This window comes from Elgaria multicarinata, chromosome 6 (genome assembly GCF_023053635.1).
Source record: "Elgaria multicarinata webbii isolate HBS135686 ecotype San Diego chromosome 6, rElgMul1.1.pri, whole genome shotgun sequence".
NCBI lineage: Eukaryota > Metazoa > Chordata > Lepidosauria > Squamata > Anguidae > Elgaria > Elgaria multicarinata.
Window position 1 is genome coordinate 9,958,295 of NC_086176.1, and position 20,386 is coordinate 9,978,680.

At 46.6% G+C, this 20,386-nt stretch overlaps 1 protein-coding gene across 1 annotated transcript; it reads left to right on the forward strand.

Moving 5' to 3' along the window:
• Nucleotides 1-6,846: 6,846 nt before the first annotated feature.
• Nucleotides 6,847-20,386, forward strand: LOC134400143 (serine protease 1-like). The gene is made up of 4 exons (XM_063128431.1): nucleotides 6,847-6,995; nucleotides 9,181-9,203; nucleotides 17,850-17,986; nucleotides 20,147-20,386. The coding sequence occupies exons 1-4, from the start codon at nucleotides 6,847-6,849 to the stop codon at nucleotides 20,294-20,296; spliced, it is 459 nt and encodes a 152-aa protein (XP_062984501.1). The 3' UTR covers nucleotides 20,297-20,386.

Genomic DNA, 20,386 nt, shown 5'->3' on the forward strand with positions numbered 1-20,386 from the left:
GTCTGCAACCCTAATGGAGAGACACCAGGGGAGACCCTCACTCTAGCGGCTGAGACCTCTCTGCCTTTCACTGCTTTTAGAAAGTAGCTCTCTGGTGAGCAGTACTGACTCCGTTTTGAGGCAGCCCCCCCAAAGTCAAGGCGTCTTCATCCCCCACCTCCAGCAGAGATCTGGCAAAGGCACAGGAATGGGTCTGGGAGCGATCCCACAAGGCTAGGTCACGTGTCCGTTTTCTGATAGACGTCTTGAAATGCATTTCTCTAGATTGGGATGTCACTGCTTTTCTCTACAGGAAAGGGCTTCAGCCCAGGGAAAGGGACGTTGCTTTTACAGATTCCCTCCCCTCTGTGTGTGTGTGTGTGTGTGCTCCAAGTCTCAGAAAGTCTCCTTCTCAGTCTTAAAACTACTTCTAAGCTTCCACTTGCTCAGCTAATTTCCCCAAAACTAGCTTGTGCATTTGTATCGGTTTGAACCTCAATAAATGTGCCATTGTGGTGTCATCCTATTCAATGGTGTAGATGTCTTTGAGTAAGAATCGCCTTACTTAGCCACAGACACTCTATTGCCAATGTCTGAAGATTCCTTATAAGCGGGTGTGCAGGTTTGTACACGGGTCTAAGGAGAGCACATCACGTAACAGTTCTGGTGGAGAAGGCAGGCAGACACGCGTCTGTTCATACACACGTTAGCATAGAGTAGTCTTGGCAAGAAGGGATTCTAGTGAAAGGGTCACTGTGTGAATGTTTTCCTGTTTTCTGTTTCCATTGCTGGCTAACACCAATGTGTTTGAAGTCTTGTTGCATGCCGGATGTTTTGCTTAGCCTAAATGTTTGCTAGAACTGTGATGCTAGAACTGCAAAAGTTAGAAGTGCTAGAATGGTTTTGCCAGGTTAGCACCATCCTTTTGAAAGTCAGAAGGGTCTGAAGGGCAGAGTTTTAGTTTGGTTCTGGAGAGCGGCAGTTTGGATCTGGTCCTAAAGACAGGGCGAGCCATCCTCTCTACGCTCAATTGAGCTTCACTTCCTAACCAAGTGAGCCCATGAAACGGCAAGTTTTAAAAGCTCCCCCAGTTCAGTCTCAAGTTCAAGAGAGTGAGAAAACCCAGTCGAATGTTTCCACCATGCCAAGTTGTAAGGAAACGCCTGTGGCATGTTCAGAAGTAGAAATTGGAAATAGAAAGCCTGTTGAAGAACGCTGCATAGAACAGAAGGAATTTTCTCAAGTGAAGCAGAACTTGCTTTGTCTCCTGAACTAGTAGCAAAGTCTAATAAAGAACACCTTGTGTTTGCTAACCAGCTTTTGTTTCCTAATAAGCAGCCTTTCCATACAGGGGAAAAACAACAACTTCCAAAGTAGAGCCTCCAACTGCAGGAAGTGTCTACCTGAAACTTGAATCGAATTTAAAAATTAACCTTGTTTTCTCCCTAAATTACCAAATGGTCTCAAATTACAGCCACAAGAGAGTAGACAAAGATCGAGAAGCCCAGAAACCTGTGCCACCTGCCTGTGTGAAGCCAATAAAGTTTTTGCTTCCCAACAGCGCAGGTGAAAAAGACTTCACAACACAGTGCTCCCATGTGCAACTCCCTGCCACTGCTAAGCAGGCAGTGAAGTGGTTATTTGATCTCCATCTTTCTGCATTAATAACCTTCCTTTGTTTAGAAAATCTTGTAGGCAGACTCAAGATCCAAGACCACTTGCCCATAGAAAGCAATAGGACAGAATTCTCCATACAGAAACCATACTTGCCCATAGGGATCCAATTCTGTCCTATTGTTTTCTATAGGCATTCTGTTTGCATTGGATCCCTATGGGCAAGAATGGTTTCACTATGGAGAATTCTGTCCTATTGCTTTCTATGGGTAAGCTGTTTGCATCGCTTTCTTATGGGCAAGTATGGTTTCCCTATGGACAGAATTGGATCCCTATGGATTCCTAAAGGCAAGCAATTTGCAATGGAGCGCTAAGGGCAAGTATAACTTCTCTATGGAGAATTCTGTCCTATTGCTTTCTATGGGTAAGCTGTTTGCATCGCTTTCTTATGGGCAAGTATGGTTTCCCTATGGACAATTCTGTCCTATGGATCCCTAAAGGCAAGCAATTTGCAATGGAGCGCTAAGGGCAAGTATAACTTCTCTATGGAGAATTCTGCCCTATTGTTTTCTATGGGCGAGCAGTTTACATTGGATCCCAATGGGCAAGTATGGTTTCCCTATGGAGAATTCTGTTCTTTTGCTTTCTATGGGTAAGCAGTTTGCGTTGGATCCCTACGGGTAACTGTGGTTTCCCTACGGATATTTCTGTCCTATGGATCGATATGAGCAAGCACTTTGCAATGGATCCCTATGGGCAAGAATGGTTTCCCTATGGAGAATTCTGTACTATTGCTTTCTATGGGTAAGCTGTTTGCATCGCTTTCTTATGGGCAAGTATGGTTTCCCTATGGAGAATACTGTCCTATTGCTTTCTATGGGCAAGCACTTTGCAATGGATCCCTATGGGCAAGAATGGTTTCCCAATGGAAAATTCTGTCCTATTGCTTTCTATGGGTAAGCTGTTTGCATCGCTTTCTTATGGGCAAGTATGGTTTCCCTATGGAGAATACTGTCCTATTTATTTCTATGGGCAAGCACTTTGCAATGGATCCCTATGGGCAAGAATGGTTTCCCTATGGAAAATTCTGTCCTATTGCTTTCTATGGGTAAGCTGTTTGCATCGGTTTCTTAAGGGCAAGTATGGTTTCCCTATGGAGAATACTGTCCTATTTCATTCTATGGGCAAGCAGTTTGCCTTGGATCCCTACAGGTAACTGTGGTTTCCCTACGGATATTTCTGTCCTATGGATCTCTATGAGCAAGCACTTTGCAATGGATCCCTATGGGCAAATATGGTTTCCCTATGGAGAATACTGTCCTATTTCTTTCTATGGGCAAGCATTTTGCAATGGATCCCTATGGGCGAGTATGTCTTCTCTAAGGAGAATTATGCCCTCTTGCTTTCAATGGGCGAGCGGTTTGCATTAGATCCCTAGGGGCAAGTATGGTTTCCCTATGGAGAAATCTGTCCTATTGCTTTCAATGGGCAAGCGGTTTGCATTGAATCCCCATGGGCAGGTATGATTTCCCTATGGAGAATACTGTCCTATATTTTTCTATGGGCAAGCGGTTTGCATTGGATCCCTACGGGCAAGTATGGTTTCCCTCTGGAGTATTCTGTCCTATTGTTGTCTATGGGAAAGCGCTTTGCATTAGATCTCTATGGGTATGTATGGTTTCCCTATGGACAATTCTGTCCTATGGATCCTTATGGGCAAGCGGTTTGCAATGGATCGCTATGGGCAAGGATGGTTTCCTTATGGAGAATTCTGTACTATTGCTTTCTATGGGTAAGCTGTTTGCATCGCTTTCTTATGGGCAAGTATGGTTTCCCTATGGAGAATACTGTCCTATTTCTTTCTATGGGCAAGCAGTTTGCCTTGGATCCCTATGGGCAAGTATGTTTTCTCTATGGAGAATTCTTTCCTATTGCTTTCTATGGGCAAGCGGTTTGCATTGCATCCCTACGGACAAGTATGGTTTCCCTCTGGAGTATTCTGTCCTATTGTTGTCTATGGGCAAGCGCTTTGCATTAGATCTCTATGGGTATTATGGTTTCCCTATGGACAATTCTGTCCTATGGATCCCTATAGGCAAGCGGTTTGCAATGGATCGCTATGGGCAAGTATAACTTCTCTACGGAGAATACTGCTCTTTTGTTTTCTATGGGCAAGCATATTGCAATGGATCCTTATGGGCAAGTATTTCTTCTCTAAGGAGAATTATGCCCTCTTGCTTTCTATGGGCAAACGGTTTGCTTTGGATCCCTAGGGGCAAGTATGGTTTCCCTATGGAGAATTCTGTCCTATTGCTTTCTGTAGGAAAATGGTTTGCAATGGATCCCTATGGGCAAGGATGGTTTGCTTATGGAGACGTTTATCGTATTGCTTTCTATGGGAAAGCAGTTTGTATCAGGGTCTTATGGGAAAGTATGTTTTCCCTATGGAGAATTCTGTCCTATTGTTTTCAATGGGCAAGCGGTTTGCATTGGATACATATGGGCAAGGATGGTTTCTCCATGGAGAATTTTGTCCTATTGTTTTCTATGGGCAAGTGGTTTATATTGGATCCCTATGGGTAAATATGGCTTCTCTAAGGAGAATTATGACCTATTGCTTTCTATGGACAAGCGGTTTGCATCAGATCCCTATCGGCAAGTATGGTTTCTCCATGGAGAATTCTGTCCTATTGTTTTCTATGGGCAGGCAGTTTGCTTTGGATCCCTATGGGTAAGTATGGTTTCTCTATAGTGAATTCTGTCCTATTGTTGTTTACGGGCAAGAGGTTTGCATTGGATCCCCAGTGGTTTCCCTATGGAGAATTCTTTCATATATTTTTCTATGGGCAAGCGCTTTGCAATGGATCCCTATGGGCAAGTATGTCTTCTCTAAGGGGAATTATGCCCTATTGCTTTCTGTGGGCAAGCGGTTTGCATTGAATCCCTATGGGCAGGTATGGTTTCTCTACGGAGAATGCTGACCTATTGCTTTCTATGGGAAGGCAGTTTGCATTGGTTTGTTATGAGCAAGTATGATTTCCCTATGGAGAATTGTCTCCTATTGTTGTTTATGTGCGAGAGGTTTGCATTGGATCTCTATTGGCAGGTGTGGTTTCTCTATGGAGAATTCTTTCATATTGTTTTCTATGGGCAAGCACTTTGCAATGGATCCGTATGGGCAAGTATGTCTTCTCTAAGGAGAATTATGCCCTCTTGCTTTCAACGGGCGAGCGGTTTGCATTGGATCCCTAGGGGCAAGTATGGTTTCCCTAGGGAGAAATCTGTCCTATTGCTTTCAATGGGCAAGCGGTTTGCATTGAATCCCTATGGGCAGGTATGATTTCCCTATGGAGAATACTGTCCTATTATTTTCTATTAGCTAGTGGTTTGCATTGGATCCCTATGGGCAAGTATGATTTCTCCATGGAGAATTCTGTCCTATGGGCAGGCGGCTTGCGTTGGATCCCTATGGGTAAGTATGGTTTCCCTATAGGAATTTTGTCCTATTGCTTTCTATGGGCAAGCACTTTGCATTTGATCCATATGGGCAAGTATGTCTTCTCTATAGAGAATTCTGCACTATTGCTTTCTATGGGGAAGCAGTTTGCGTTGGATGCCTATGGACAAGTATGGCTTCTCTATGGGGAATTGTGCCCTATTGTTTTATTTGGGGAAGCGGCTTACATTGGATCCCTATGGACAAGTACGGTTTCTCTATGGAGAATTCTGTACTATAGCTTTCTATGGGCAAGCGGTTTGCCTTGGAGCCCTATGGGCAAGTAACCATACTCGCCCATAGGGAACCATTGCAAAGTGCTTGTCCAAAGAAAACAATAAGACAGAATTCTGCGTAGAGAAACCATACTTGCCCATAGGGATCCAATTCTCTCCTATTGTTTTCTATAGGCATAGGAATTTTGTCCTATTGCTTTCTATGGGCAAGTGCTTTGTAATGGATTCCTATGGGCAAGTATGGTTTCTCTATGGAGAATTCTGCCCTATTGTTTTCTGTGGGCAAGCGTTTTGCATTGGATCCCTATTGAAAAGTATGGCTTCTCTATGGGGAATTGTGCCCTGTTGTTTTCTTTGGGGAAGCGGTTTACATTGGATCCCTATGGGCAAGTATGGTTTCTCTATTGATAATTCTGTACTATAGCTTTCTATGGGCAAGCGGTTTGCCTTGGATCCCTATGGGCAAGTATCATTTCCCTATAGAAAATTCTGCCCTATAGATTTCTATGGGCAAGCATATGTGACCCAATGAAACATACCTTCCTGCCCCCCACCCCTCGCCTCCCCCCCACGCCGGACTCTCAGTCTATCATGTTATTTATTTATTTATTTATTTATTTCATTAATTACATTTCTATACTCCCCAATAGCTGGAGCTCTCTGGGCGGTTCACAACAATTAAAAACATTCAAAGTATAAAAGAATAGTATAAAACCATAATATAAAATACAATATAAGAGGTCAACCAGATCAAAACAGCAGCAATGCAAAATTATGAATTTAAAACACCAAGTTAAAATTTATTTATAGACTGTTAAAATGCCAGTAGTACACTTCTTTGTTTAAAACCAGCCATGTTCAAATTACATCAAAGAATTTCCTAAATTTGGGGAAGTGGGTGGAGGCTAAATATCAGTCTATCTATGAGGACACTCCAGTGTGTGGGGGGGGCATTCTGGTGCCCTATAGATGTTTTGGACTGCAGCTCCCACGATCCCTGACCATTAGCCATGCCGGCTGGGGCTGATGGGACTTTAGTCTCCAACTTCTGGAGGGCACCAATTTGCTTTTCCCCTGCTCTAGGACGTCTGAAAGGGTATTTGCCCTGTCAGGGCAAAGGAAAGTTTGCTGCTCCTCTGCATCCTTCTGGATTGTCCCTGTTTTCAGCCCTCGTCACCAATAAAAGGTGCCTAATAGAAAGGAGTCTGTACACATGGTTGTCAACAGGAAACCCCAGGATTGAAGAAGCGGAGGCCTAAGGAAGGGAGAGCCCTATTTCCTAAAAACGTCCACTTGACTCTAAACTAACGAGGGGAAGAAGGGGACGAGGGTGTGCGCCCTAATCTCAGCATTTCTGACTCTAGAAGGAATCCCCTTATTCAAGCCCTCCATCCGCTTCCAATGGGGCCATTCAAGATTCCTTCAGGGTCATCAGCTTTGCGTGGAGGGGGCAGAATTCACTTACGTTTAGATGATCTCAAGTGAAGAACTGGAACTCGAACTCCGCAACGATCAAACCCGATGGAGTCCGGGAGCAGAGACCAGACCGACGCCTCCGCTCGCTCCAACGCCAACGGCCTCAAAGAGCCAGGCCGGAACCCTCGGCTCTGGACGCCGACCAGCTGTCGTGGCAACAAGGACCGTTTGGAACCCATTTCAAAGTTCCACAGGTGGGCTGTTCCTGGTTCACTGGCCTCCCAGGCCTCAATACTGGTCTTGTCGTGGCAACAAGGACCGTTTGGAACCCAGTTCAAAGTTCCACAGGTGGGCTGTTCCTGCCTCACTGGCCTCCCAGGCCTCAATACTGGTCTTGTCGTGGCAACAAGGACCGTTTGGAACCCAGTTCAAAGCTACACAGGTGGGCTGCTCCTGCCTCACTGGCCTCCCAGGCCTCAATACTGGTCTTGTCGTGGCAACAAGGACCGTTTGGAACCCAGTTCAAAGTTATACAGGTAGACTGCTCCTGCCTCACTGGCCTCCCAGGCCCGAACATGTCAATCACTTGGGACTGGCGTCCAAAGAGGTGGGCTTCCTGGGACTGGACGCTTCGGTCTTCCGGCTCCTCTCTGACTGTGGAGCCCGTTCCAAGACGATTGGGCTGCAAAAGAATCACACCTTCCCAAGAGTTTAACAATTGTAACAAGAAAGACTTCCTTGCACCCTACTTCACCCAAACTGCTAAAACGAAGAAGGCTTGTGGAGAGGGTAACGTGGAGTGGGTGTGTTTTTCTGGGGAAATGGTGAGCTCCATTTCGTTTTGGGGCTAAAAAACAGAGAAAGAAAAAACCCTACTCCATCAAATCCTCCCCTCAGAATTCTTTAATTTAAAGTATATATCTTTTGCGCCTGGCTCTGGTTGGTGGAATTTGGGATTCTAGTAAAAACAAAGTAGAACCCCAAAGTCCGAAGTCTTGGTTTAGCCATCACCCCTCCCCCAGCTCCCCCTATCCCATTAGGCTGGTCCATGGCTGCCATCTTCCAGGTAACACAGCTCGCAGGATGGGGGACCAGGACACCTCTCCCTGTCCCCCATACTAGTGAGACACTGCCAGGCTCAGAACCCAGGGCATTTTCTGAAAAGAGGGGCAACCGATCTAACAGGAACAGAAGGCCTTGTCCCTAATTCTAGCCAGGAAGGAGAGGGCGCTGTGCCTACTCAAGAGGTATTTTGTTAAACCTATTCTGCAAATAAGAGTTTTTCTCAGAGTTCAACTCCTACAACCTAATATCTTGAGTGTTAGCTGCAGGGATGGGAGATGGTCTGACGTAAAATCCTTTGAATTCCTTATATGAAGAGCAGAGTACAAGAGCAATAAATTCATATAGATGTTTATATCTTAAAGCTCAACTCAATGTTCAATCTAAGCATAAAGCCTACAAATATAAATATGTTTATTTGACACTATAATAATTATCCGTAATGAATCCACCACTTAAAAAACAAAATAGTTGCATTGGTCCATGAGAAAAACAAATCCAAGTTAGTCACTAACTTTATGAAGCTAGGCACTAACAATACCATGTAAAATACTACAGAAAGGTGAGCAACTTTTGATTCTTTATATCAGGCTAGACCAGGGGTCTCCAAGTTCTCTTCCCCCCCGCCCAGCACATTTGGCAATTTTAAGCGGGGGGGGGGGGCGGCTTTTAAAGCCAATGGACCCAGTTGCCCAAGGAGACTTGGGGTGCACTTTGTCCCCCTCCAGCCATTTTGAGGCAATGAGGGCTTCTCTCTCCCCGCCCTCCACCCCATGCTAGTGAATGGAGGAATCACTTAATTCACTTGGGGAACATGGCTGGTTGGCCGCTGTGTGAACAGAGTGCTGGACTAGAGGGACCCTTGGTCTGATCCAGCATCAGGGCACTTCTCATGTTCTTACGTTCAGATCAAGAGTAGGAAGGATGTCTGTGGAGATGTAGGGCTCCTTCACACCTCCTTCTTTTTCCTGGTATGCAGCCGCGATTTCCACCTCCCTTTCATTAGCGCGTCAAGCGCTGGTGACTCTCACGTGCGAGCGCTGTTGCGCGATTTCACCTGGCTTACCTTTTCCCCTGCGCCAGCTTGCGCTTCCTGGTATCGCCACTGCACCAGCGCAATCTCTTTTCCCTTGTTCGCTCTCCTGCTATTGCGCTCGCCCAACCCCGCCCCGCCTCCTTCCCCCTCCAGTTCATTGGTCCTTGTGGTTGGTGGACATTGTGATGGACGTGGGCACCTTCCTCGCCCCTCGCTCTGGTTTGGGGGTCTACTGTTCCAGTCATCTAGCGTTTGAGTGATTAGGTGCCGTTTCTGCCTTTTGAGGTGCGATAATGCTCCCTTCCGTGCGGGGTGTGCCTGCTCTCCCTCTCCCTTCCCAGTTGGCTGAAATGGATGGATGAGAGTGGGTGAAAGTGAGGGCGGAGAGGAGTGAAATTTCCAGAAATTTTGAAGCCGTGGGAAAAAACCCGTTTTTCCCCGGGGGGGTTCAGAAAAAAATGAAATGATGCAATATTAGCACTTTTTACAGATTGAAAGTTACTTTGTTACTTCAGGAACATAAAGTGTAATTAAATCCAAGTTGGTTTGGCATACAATTATTACATTTGGTGTATTAAAAGTACAGTGTATTCAAACAATTATTAGAAATTTAATTTATTTTTTTCCTTTTTCCTTTTTTTATTTTTGGTAACAAATGGAGCGACAAGCTCCTGAACTGTTGGGAACACCTGAACAGTAAGGAACCTCTTTGGTTCTGCCAGTTTATGAGGAGCAGGCAAAGAACAATTTAAAACAACAACAACAGAAGAAGCCACCAACATTAGTCACAAAGAAAATTCCTTATGTCTCCGCTTGTCCTCCAGTGTCAGGGCATAAAGCCCCCATTCCCATGAAAAGAACTGAGAAAAAGGTGGGGGGGAACCAAGATTCAATGAATATGCATGACATTTAATCAGACTCATTCCCTGACCTACAGCCATCACTATCAGTTTCAGTCTCTGCTTCAATGGCAGTGCTGCCCCCTAGAGGCAGAAATGCATCTTGCTCTTGCATTTGAGAGTTGTAGGCCTTAGCTAGACCCACCTCTTAGTCCACGGCGGAGGGGTGAAGACCTCGCAATGGTTTTATCGCGAGATCCCCCCTCTGTTTACACGCGGCGCACGACCACGTCAGATGGAGAGGCGTCGTGCCCGCCATTTTTTTTACAGTTAAAGGGCCAGCAGCGCACCAACGCTCGTGTGCATAAGGGAAGTTATTTTTTAAAAATAATTACTTCCCCCACTCCCCCCACCCAGCCCCATGCGCGGGTCCCAGCTCCTCGCGAGGAATTGTGAGGAGCCGGGACAAACCGCAGCGCCCAGCCACACGTTCCGTGGTCTCTATGGGCTGAGCCCAAGGCCATGGAAAAGCCGAGCCTAAAGGGGAGGGATCATCCCAAGATTTCGCCCCATCTAGCTATGGCCGTAGTCTCAGTTTGCAACCTAGGACTTGTGTGTCCTTGGTGCACAGAAGTTGATACTGTACAGTTTTTAGAAATCATTTGGAGAAGTCAATATCGGAACACCTTGTCTTAAACCTTTCATTCATCATGCTAAAGTAAAACATCCTGTAATCCATTTTTTCTTCATTTTTTCCAATTTTTCGGCGGGGGGGGGCACAAAAAAGGCTTTGGGGAAAAAAGGGGGGAATTCCACCGGAATTTTCCAATTTTTTTTTCTGGGCCTTTACATCTCTAGTAGTACCGCAAGTCCATCGGAGCACCTCGTACCGTGGGGGGTGGGGAGAGGGAAGTTGAAACAGGTGGATGAGAGAGCAATGAGAGTGGGGTTGGAGCAGCCAAAGCTCGTTCACAGGACTCCACCCCAAGCAGGAGAGAGAGGAATTCAAAGGGCACGCTGGAGGAGAACGTCCCCTGCCCTCCTCCTTCCTTATCTTCAACCAACATGCCTCCGCAAAAGGGAGACTTCCGACATAGCGCGAGGACGGCAAAACACGGGGACGGAAGAGCGGTTTTATCCCATGTGGAGAAAAGTACTGCACTTTCCCCGCCCTAGAAAAGCATGGAAAATGGAGGAGAACAGGCGAGGTGACAGCAGGACAGGGACAACGCCATGCGAGGGTTGTGGGGCAAAATGGTAAACAAGGCAGGAGGAAAGGGCGATAAAACGCTGGTGCGATGGCAGTCGTGGTGAAGGCTACACAGGGAAGGGGGGGAAATCTGCTGGGCCCTTTGGAATCCGTGCTCAGTCCTACTCACTGCATACAAATGACACCTGCTGAAATCCCCTTTTCTACGCAACCGTTCAAGTTACAGGAGGCCTGTCCGCCTTTGCATATGGTCGCCCGACCTCCGCACACTGGAGTCTGGCTTGGTGTATTTGGGAGCTCCTGGAATGACCCATCCAACGGGAGGCCTTGTGCAGCATTCCCAAGCTTGTCTTCCTGAAGCTATTTTCAGGGGAAACACAAGAGGGTTACAAGTGGAAGAGGACGGCATCACTCTGAGGGCCGTTTCCAATGCCAGCCGTGGCCGCATGCCTAGGCTTGCCCAAGGTGGGCTGGATTTTCCGGCAGACAAAGCCTAATTCAAAGGGATGATCAATGGAAAAGAAAGCTGTATAAGGGCAGGCCTTGTTACCATCAGTCAGTTTGAGGAGGGCGGGTTCAGGAAGTGTGAGTCATCTGACATCATTTCCTCCGCAATCTGTATCAGCGGTTCGTCTCCTTCATCACTCGAACTGGGTGTTTTGTGCGGATCATAGAATCATAGAATAGCAGAGTTGGAAGGGGCCTACAAGGCCATCGAGTCCAACAACCGATGTCTTCTCTGCTGCACCTGTCCCTATTATGGCTCTTCATTCTTCTATGTAAGAGATGGGGTGGGGTGGGGGGTGGAAACAGACAATAATTTGAAAGTGGCTGGAGGGAGCTATCGCTTCCCCCATGGCATACACCGGGGGAACGGGGAACGGTGCCCTTCTGGGTGTTTTTGGACCCCCACCTCCCAGTAGACCCACCCAGCATGGCCGCTGTGCCTGGGTGGATGAGCACTGTAGTCCAACAACATCTGGAGGGCCGTGTGTCCCTTCACCACACCTAGTGCCATTGTCCCCATGGTGTCTTCTAGCTAAACAGGTTTGGCAGGTTTTTAAAAAACAAACAAACACTGTTTATCAGAGGTGAACGTGGGATGATTGTACAGACCACAGGCAGTGATCTCTTTTTCAAATTATATTTGATTCTCAGTCTCGAGCCTTCGCAAACAGAGGCTGAATCAGAGAGAACAGGTCATGAATGGTAATTTGGAAAGGGAAGGGACATTTTCTTGCATTTTGAGTAGCCACTAGCTTTTGTTCCTGTTCTTGATGTTACTGGTGTAACCCACAAGCCCCCTAACCTTTTCTTTCCTGTTCTCAACCCTTTGAGTGCCTTGCGATGGTCAGAAGCAGGTGCTGCTCTCCAAAATACCATGGTGGGTACTCCGGCAGCCGGGCGGCACGACCCAAATAAATGCTACCAGGACAACACAGATCACACCTGGATGTCTTGGTATCAGCAGAAGGCAGCTGACCAGCCGTTGAAACTCATTGGCAGTCTAGCTAAAGGGGATTCAGCCGCCTTGGAAGGTGGATTTAAAGGCACGAAACTCATGATACAACCTGAAGAAGACAAGCACTGCTCACTGCAAATAACTGACCTGAGATCTGAGGACACTGCCATGTACTTCTGTGCCTCTAGCGATCACAGTGCTGAAAACCTCCAGGAGCTCCCTACAAAAACAGGGGTATAAGGCCAGTAGTTTGAGTGAAAAGTGTTATTGTTGGAGTGTTTTCAGACGTGAGCGAAATCGCATCACTGGGAAGCATGGACAGAGCTGCAAAGGCGCTCTTACAAGGACAATACTGAGTTGCACGTGGGGTTGGGGGAAGCGGACCTCTGAAGATTCAGACTTCGGAACTTTCGAAGAATCAGCGCTTAGCGATGGGACGGGGGCTGCTCTGCACATGCCTCTCAGGCCGTTGCTAGACCAGGGTTTAGCCCGGTGCAAGGCCCAGGCTCGTCCCTGTGCGTCCAGATGATGCCCAGGGGATCCCAGGCTCAGGCAGGGGTAACCCTCCCTTGGCCCGGGATAACAGGCACCGTTTGTGGCCCGGTATTTCCCGCGGTCTCAGGCTGAGCCCAAGACTGCGGGCGTGTAGCCTGTTCCGCTGCTTTTCCCAGCTACCACATTTACTCGTGAGTAGCTGGGAAAAGCAGCGGACGGCGCGCAGCGCTCCACAGGAGCCCTGCGGCCATCAAGGCAGGGTGGAGAGATGGGGGGAAACTGGAGATCGCGGGGGGGGGGATTGCAGCCAGGGTGGGGAAATCAGGGGCCGGGGCGCGGGGGACCTTGTTCTTAATTTTAAAAAACCTACCTTAGTTGCTGATGCGCTCCTGCACACCCGGCCCCTTTAACACATGAAACAAAATGGCCAACACAATGGGGCTTTCCTTTACCCCGTCGCGTCAGACGTGTGGATAGGAGCGACAGCCCGTGCTACTTTTAGCATGGGCTGGCCCCTCAACACACCCAGATTTTAAGGTAGGCCTAGCAAGGCCCTCGGAAAACTTTCAGCCCTTTCTATTCAATCCCACCCCCCAGGAGAGAAGTGGAACCCCCTTCCACTCAAGCCCCCCTACCAGTGTGTATACAAACAAGGAAAATGTTCTTGTTTATTTTATAGGGACAATATTGACTTGCAGGGCTGGGTGGGTGGCAGCAGATCTCCAGTGACGCAGATTTCTGAACCTGTGGGGAAGTGTTTTCTTTCACGCCAAGAGAGGGGAGGGGTGGACAACTGATAATGCCCTGCCAGGCTCCACCCACCCTTGCAATAGTATTATGCATAAAAGGAAGAACCGGCTGTACAAAGACCCTGTTTAAATCCCCCAAAGAATCCAGAACAGGAAGAAGCGGATTGTGGAAGAAAATGCCCCCTCTGAGGACACTCACCAGAAAGATGGTCTGTTCCATTCTCCCATTTCAGGCACACTGTCTGTCGAGGAGGGGGAGGAGGAGGAGAAGTGGTACATGTGCTCCTCTTACACCTTATTTAAAAAGCAAACCCTCTAAAAGCAATGCAAAATGTCTCTGGGGTCTGGAGAGTGTGTAGCTTTGTGACATCACAGATGCTAGCCAATCAGCACCCACCCCAGCTGGCTTTGTGTCTGTTTCAAACTCAGCCATGGAGAAAAGTGGCAGAACTGTTCTTTCTGAGAGAGAGAAATGGGAGAGTAAAAGAAACTTTGCTCTGGGAGAGAGAGAAAAGATATTTTTGTACTGCGGGCAGTTAGGGTGCTCCCAAAACAGCCTCTTTAAATATAACATCAGTCTTTCATTTTAGTGGGGAAATTATACTTTTAAAACTCACACCCTCAGCAAACAAGACTGCAAATCGCATGAGGTACTAGTTCCTCTCTATTCGGCCCTGGTTAGGCCTCAACTTGAGTATTGTGTCTAGTTCTGGGCTCCACAATTCAAGAAGGACGCAGCCAAGCTGGAGCGTGTTCGGAGGAGGGCAGCCAGGATGATCAGGGGCCTGGAAACAAAGCCCTATGAAGAGAGACTGAAAGAACTGGGCACGTTTAGACTGGAGAAGAGAAGATGGAGGGGAGACATGAGAGCACTCTTCAAGGACTTGAAAGGTTGTCACACCTTTCAAGTATTCAAGTTGTCACACCTTCCAAGGGCCAGGATCTCTTCTCGATCCTCCCAGAGCTCAGGTCATGGAATAACGGGCTCAAGTTACAGGAATTCCAACTCTACTATTCTATGATTCCCCACGAACCTTCATCAACTGCAGGGCTGCCCATCCCTTTGAGGTCTCCATGCTGTGATCTTATGGGACGTGTAGTCAATTCATGCATTATTATAACTGCTCACACAAGTGGCCCAGTCATGTGAGCAGTGCAACGAATCAGGAGGGAACTTGCCTGTGTGTGTAGCTCCTCCCCCATGAACAGGAGAATCAGATTGGTTGGAGTGCTTTAGGAAATGCTGCATCTGCCTCCATGCCTTTGATGGCTCCTGCCAGTTCTGCTGTTCCTTGACTTAGCTGAAACCTTCATTTGGCTGTTGGTGCCTGCGGTGGAGTTCAGGGAGGAGCCCTTTCCGTATGAGACTAAATCATTGTGGGGACAGGGGGCCACAATGATTCGTTTCTCCGAGAGGCCTTTACAAAAACCCTCCCTTGGTTAACGAATGGGATTTAGCCAGGCTTTCCCTGCAGATATAACGCTGCAGAACTTTACAGGCTTCTTAGACTTTGAACCCTCCGTTATTCACAATACAAGACCCGCTTGTATAGCATTCATTTATTTCATTTCTAAAACGTTTGTTCCCAATCCACAGGGCTTTCAAAGAGGTTCAAAATATGTTAGATGTCTTTCTCCTTCATTTCTCTCCCTCTTCTCGTTCATAATTCTCCACCTCTCTCTCTCTCTCTCTCTCCTCTTATAAAAACAAAAACAAGACCCCTTTACAAACAGAATATGGAGTGCCATCACTGATGTGACCATAGAAGGCCATTTCCTGGCTCATTCCACAGATCTTGGAATTAGATTTGTCAACTTGACAGTCTTTTAGCATTTAAAAAAGCAATAAAGACTGATCTATTCTGGCAGGCCTATCCAGTGGAATGTTAGAATGTTTTAAGGATGTTTTAATCACGTATACTATGTTTTTAATCAGTTTTTATGTGCTTTATATTCACTGTTGTTCCCCGCCTTGATCCAAGTGGAGAGGCGGGTAAGAAATACATCATCATCATCATCATCTGTTCATTGGATTTCTTATGATAGGACAAGGCTGACTATACTTCTATTCTGCTCATCGGACAAGGAAAAGGACCCTGCTACCCCAATCCCCATTAAGTTTCTTGCTGTGGGTGGATTAGACCATCATCTTTCTGTGCAGTTATCATCACCGTAGGGCAAGTCTTTCGGTGGCCCCTGTGTCTTTTAAACTGGCTGTTAATCACCATGTCACCCCCTCACAGTGCCTCGCTTCCCTGTTCTAGGAATCTCTCCCTGAGGGAATAGCATTATGGACGCCCAGCTCTGAAAGCAAGCTGTAAAGGATATTAGTGCGCCTGGTAACACCGTGTTCCCACAATATCCTGTCTTTTGGAGGAGGGACTCGACTCACTGTCCTAGGTAAGTCATTTTCAACAATGGCTTGAAGTGATTTAATAGCAGACAGTTCCTTTTTTAAAAAATAGAGTTTTATTAAACACTAAATAAAATGCATCAACATAACATCACACACATAAACAAATCATAATACATAACAAATTACTTGATTATTTAACTGTTAGCGTATAAATTTTATCCATAAACATAATCAAAAAAAGAAGACAAAGTGCTCCCCCTTCCCTTCGGGATTGTTCCTGATTCCCAAACCTTAAGAACTCTTCTGGAGGCGGTTTCCCACTTCCCTTAGATAACACATGTACCAGGAACTGTCTCCAAATCCCCTCGAATTCATTCGTTTTTGCTATACCTCTTCTTGCTTTAATATTACATGTCAGTTTATCATGAATAGCAATATCCCACACTTCTTTATACCATTCTTCAATACAATAATCGCCTTGAATCTTCCAGTTCCTTGATACAATTAATCTTGCAGCAGTCAGCAAATTGGTTCTCAGTTCTTTAGTTTCTTTGGTACACTTTACATCTTCGTATAGAGATAGTAATGCCACTCTTGGTGTCTCATCAATCTTTATTCCTACAATATCTTTAATCTCAATAAACACCATCTTCCATAATTTTTGGACAAATTGGCATTTTGCCCTCCCCACGTCACCACGGGCTGTACTTTCAGGACACTCACAGAATTCCACAGGCTGCAGCTCTATAGTTTAGAAAAACAGTGAGTAAGGGGGGACATGATAGAGGAGTATAAAATTACACACAGTATGGAGGCAATGAGTCAGGAGAAACACCTCTCGCTCTTTTATAGTACTTGAAACCAGAGTCAGATAAGAGAGATGAAAGCAAATTCTTTTTCACACAGCACATAGATAAACTATGGAATTTGCTACCACAGGATGTAGCGATGGTCACCAACATGGACAGCTTTAAAGGGGAATTATCCACGTTGATGGAACATAGGGCTCGCCATGATGGCTCTGAACTCCAGAATTCCTCTCAATACCAGTTGCTGGAGAAAACAAGCAGGAGCGTTGCAAACTTCCCATGAGCACCTGCTTGTCACTGTGGGAGCAAAATGGCGGACTAGAGAGGCCTTTGGAGCGATCCAGCAGGGCTCTTCTTATAATGTTCTTAACTGTAAAGAAATGCTTCCTTTCTAGAAAAACAGATGCTGGCGCTCAGGTCTGTCAGGACAAAAAACCCTCTAACGTAGAACTCTTTTGCCTTATCCCTGACGATATTCAGGGATTTGAGCCTTGGAGAACCTTGGTACTACTTAAGTCCTGCCTTTAAGTATAAAAACATGACATTTGGGTGGGCTTTTGCAGTACTCAGTGCAGGTTGGGTTGCATGGCCACCATTTCTCAGGGCATGTCGAGACAAGGGGGGTGGAGGGCGACAATCTCATGATTTTACGCCCGCGAGATCGTCTCCCTCCTCGACACACGGCGCGCGACATCATGGCTGCCATTTTGGATTATTTTTTAAAAGGAAAAGGAGCACTTGAGCGCTCAACCGACAGGTAAGGCTTTTTCAAAAACAAAACACCTCACCTTCCCCCCACCCCATCCCCAATGGGCACAGAGCTCCTGAGTTGCTCTGTGCGTCCTGCGGACCCACAGGGATGATTCCAGGGCGATCACCGGGATATCGCCCCATCTAGACATGCCCTCAGTTTCCTATGATGGCAGCAGCCTAGCAATTGTAATACCCCACGTGCATGAGCCAGTGATAGCCAGATGTCTTATTACATAAAATTAGATACTCCTACAGCTAAGCAGCTCTTGCTACCCCTAAAATTACTGGATTACTGCAGAACTCTTGAATTTCTCCTTTTTTCTCGCTTTCCTTCCAGCAAACCACCCTGACGTTCTGCAGTGCCTGAACGCGCCAATCCTAACGGATGCTGAACGTGAAGCAGCTTACGCAGGACAAATCACTCCGAGGATGATCTGTGTTGGATTCTTAGAGGGCGGCAAAGGCTCCTGCCAGGTGAGACAATTTGCCTTCTGAGCACATGGAAGTTATTAACCACATCAACTTGTCTGCTTTCTTTATTTGGAAACAGCCACCAATTATTTAGGAATTAATATAAGGGTCTTGAATCCACGGGTTATTTGACCTTTACAATGTATACTGTGGCCACAGCTAGACCTAAGGTTTATCCTGGGATCATCCAGGGTTCGCCCCTGCCTGAGCACTGGATCCCCTGTGTGTCACCTAGGTGAACAGGTTTGACCCCTGGATGATCCAGGGATAAAGCTTAGGTCTAGCTACGGCCTGTATATGGGTGGATACTGTGAGTTGATCCTGCTTCCATCCCATTTCCCTGTGGAGAAATATATTTACTAAAGATCAGCTTGCAAAGCTTCTTCGAAGGTGAAGCCCGTATCTCCAAGTGAGAAGCATGTAGCTTGCTCACGGGCAATATCCTCAGGGCGAAGCAACCCGTGCTGCAGGTTTAAGGTGACCATACGGCAGGAAAAACCTGGATTTATTAGGATTTTTGGTAGGAAATTCTGGGAAGGGGGGGAATGATGAAATGTGAAGAAAAATCCAGATTTTTCCCATCCTCCCCACCCCAAGGGCAGCTCTACTTTAATGGGAATTAATAAAAATGCTTACAACTCGATCATTTTTAAAAATACAGAGATGATGCTATGCACAAGGATATGCTGTAGGAAGGGCTTTAGTCATGCCAATTTTGAAACAGTTCCATTCATTTGTTGATTTTTAGGATTTTTTTTTAAGTTTGAGGTTTTAAAATTATTAGTTTTAAAACCCGCTGGAGCCATATCCTTCAAACTCAGGTTGTCAAACCTCCTCTTTGGGGTCTTGCACTTTGAGCAGTTTCATCAAGGGGATCTCCAGTTTTTAGCTAAGAAGTGCTGGGCGAGCAAGAACCCTTTCCTGTTGCAGATTTGGTGAGCAGTCAGGTACCTGGAACTCAGCAGAGCCGAGGCATCCAGAGATCAAAATGTGGAAAAGGCGAGGACAGTTAAAACAGCCCACAGGGCAAAACAGAACAAGCCAGAGGCATTTTTCTCAGAATTCCTCATGGTGGGTGAAGAAGGGTCATCCTTAGGGGGAAAACAACACTCTCATGACCAACAGTGAGGTGCCAGGTGAGAGAGGGGCTCTCATCTTTACGGATGCCCTGTTGCTGCAGATGTTGGAACCTGAAATGTTGTTGCGTTCTTTCGCTACCCCTTCCTTTCCACTTCATTTTGTTCATTTGTAAGATAGGCTCTGTCTGCACTGCTGGCATGCAAGGCAGAATGTTTGAAATGTGTATCAGAGAAAAATAGACAGATTTGCGGCTTTGGCTGGCTGGCATAACTCTTAGAGACAGAGTTAGACTGAAGACGAAACTCAGAGATGGCTGTAGCTTAGCCCTGAGAAGCTGGTGTGCCACACAGAGCCTTTTAAGAGTGTCTCAGAATCCGGTATTGGTGCAGGCTGGGGTGGCTTCAGTGGAGGTTTTTTTAAAACAATAGACACCAGATGTGACCAAGCTATAAACTGCCCCCCTACACCCGGCCACAGGGTACAAGTGCACAGCCTGGCTGGACCACTGGGTGTTGTTGATTTTTAAACTTACTTTTGCGTTGGAGCGCTCATGCACTCATCTTTAGTAAAAAAAATGTTGGCCGGTGTAACATCCTCCTTTCCCCCTGGATGTCACGCGCACATCCGTCCAAAGGGGAGGACCTCACAAGCAGAATATCACGAGATCCTTCCCCCTCCCTCCTGGAACACCGAGAGGTGTAGACATGCAACTGGTCACCCTATTTCGACTAACACACACACACACACACACACACACACAACATGGGTGTAGTGGAAGAAGGGATTTCAGGTCATAGGATGTGAACTGTGGGCAAGCTCTGGAACCCCTCATTTTAAAATTTAAACACTGGTCTAGCAGAGGTTACAGCTCCCTTCAGCATTCTACTACTACTACTGGGGGTGGTGTTAGTTGGTAGTGCAACATTAGTCGACGTGGCATTTGGGGGTTGTGCAGTTTCACTTCAGTGAATATGGGGAGCAAAGGACAAGCAGGAATTTAAGATCAAGCCAAAGCAAGCTATTTGGGAACCTGCCTGAAATGCCTGTTATTTTCAACCTACCATCTTTTCCTTTGTCCCACAGGGGGATTCCGGTGGCCCAGTGGTATGTAATGGGGAGCTCCAGGGCGTTGTTTCGTGGGGCATCGGATGTGCTCTGCCCGGTTACCCTGGGGTTTACACCAGAGTCTGCAACTTCGTTGGCTGGATCCGTGATACCATTGCTGCTAACTAAAACAGCCATTTCTCCCCTTGTTTCAACAAGCTGGTTTCATTTCCAACTCATGTAATTCATCTTGAAAAAGAACATAAACAAATAAATAGA

What these genes read in the sequence shown, in the direction of transcription:
- LOC134400143 (XM_063128431.1), top strand. Translation starts at nt 6,847, where the DNA reads ATGGAGTCCGGGAGCAGAGACCAGACCGACGCCTCCGCTCGCTCCAAC. An exon ending in CCCATTTCAAAGTTCCACAG is followed by an intron (nt 6,996 to 9,180) that starts GTGGGCTGTTCC and finishes CTCCCTTCCCAG; the next exon opens with TTGGCTGAAATGGATGGATG. An exon ending in GCGGCAAAGGCTCCTGCCAG is followed by an intron (nt 17,987 to 20,146) that starts GTGAGACAATTT and finishes TTTGTCCCACAG; the next exon opens with GGGGATTCCGGTGGCCCAGT.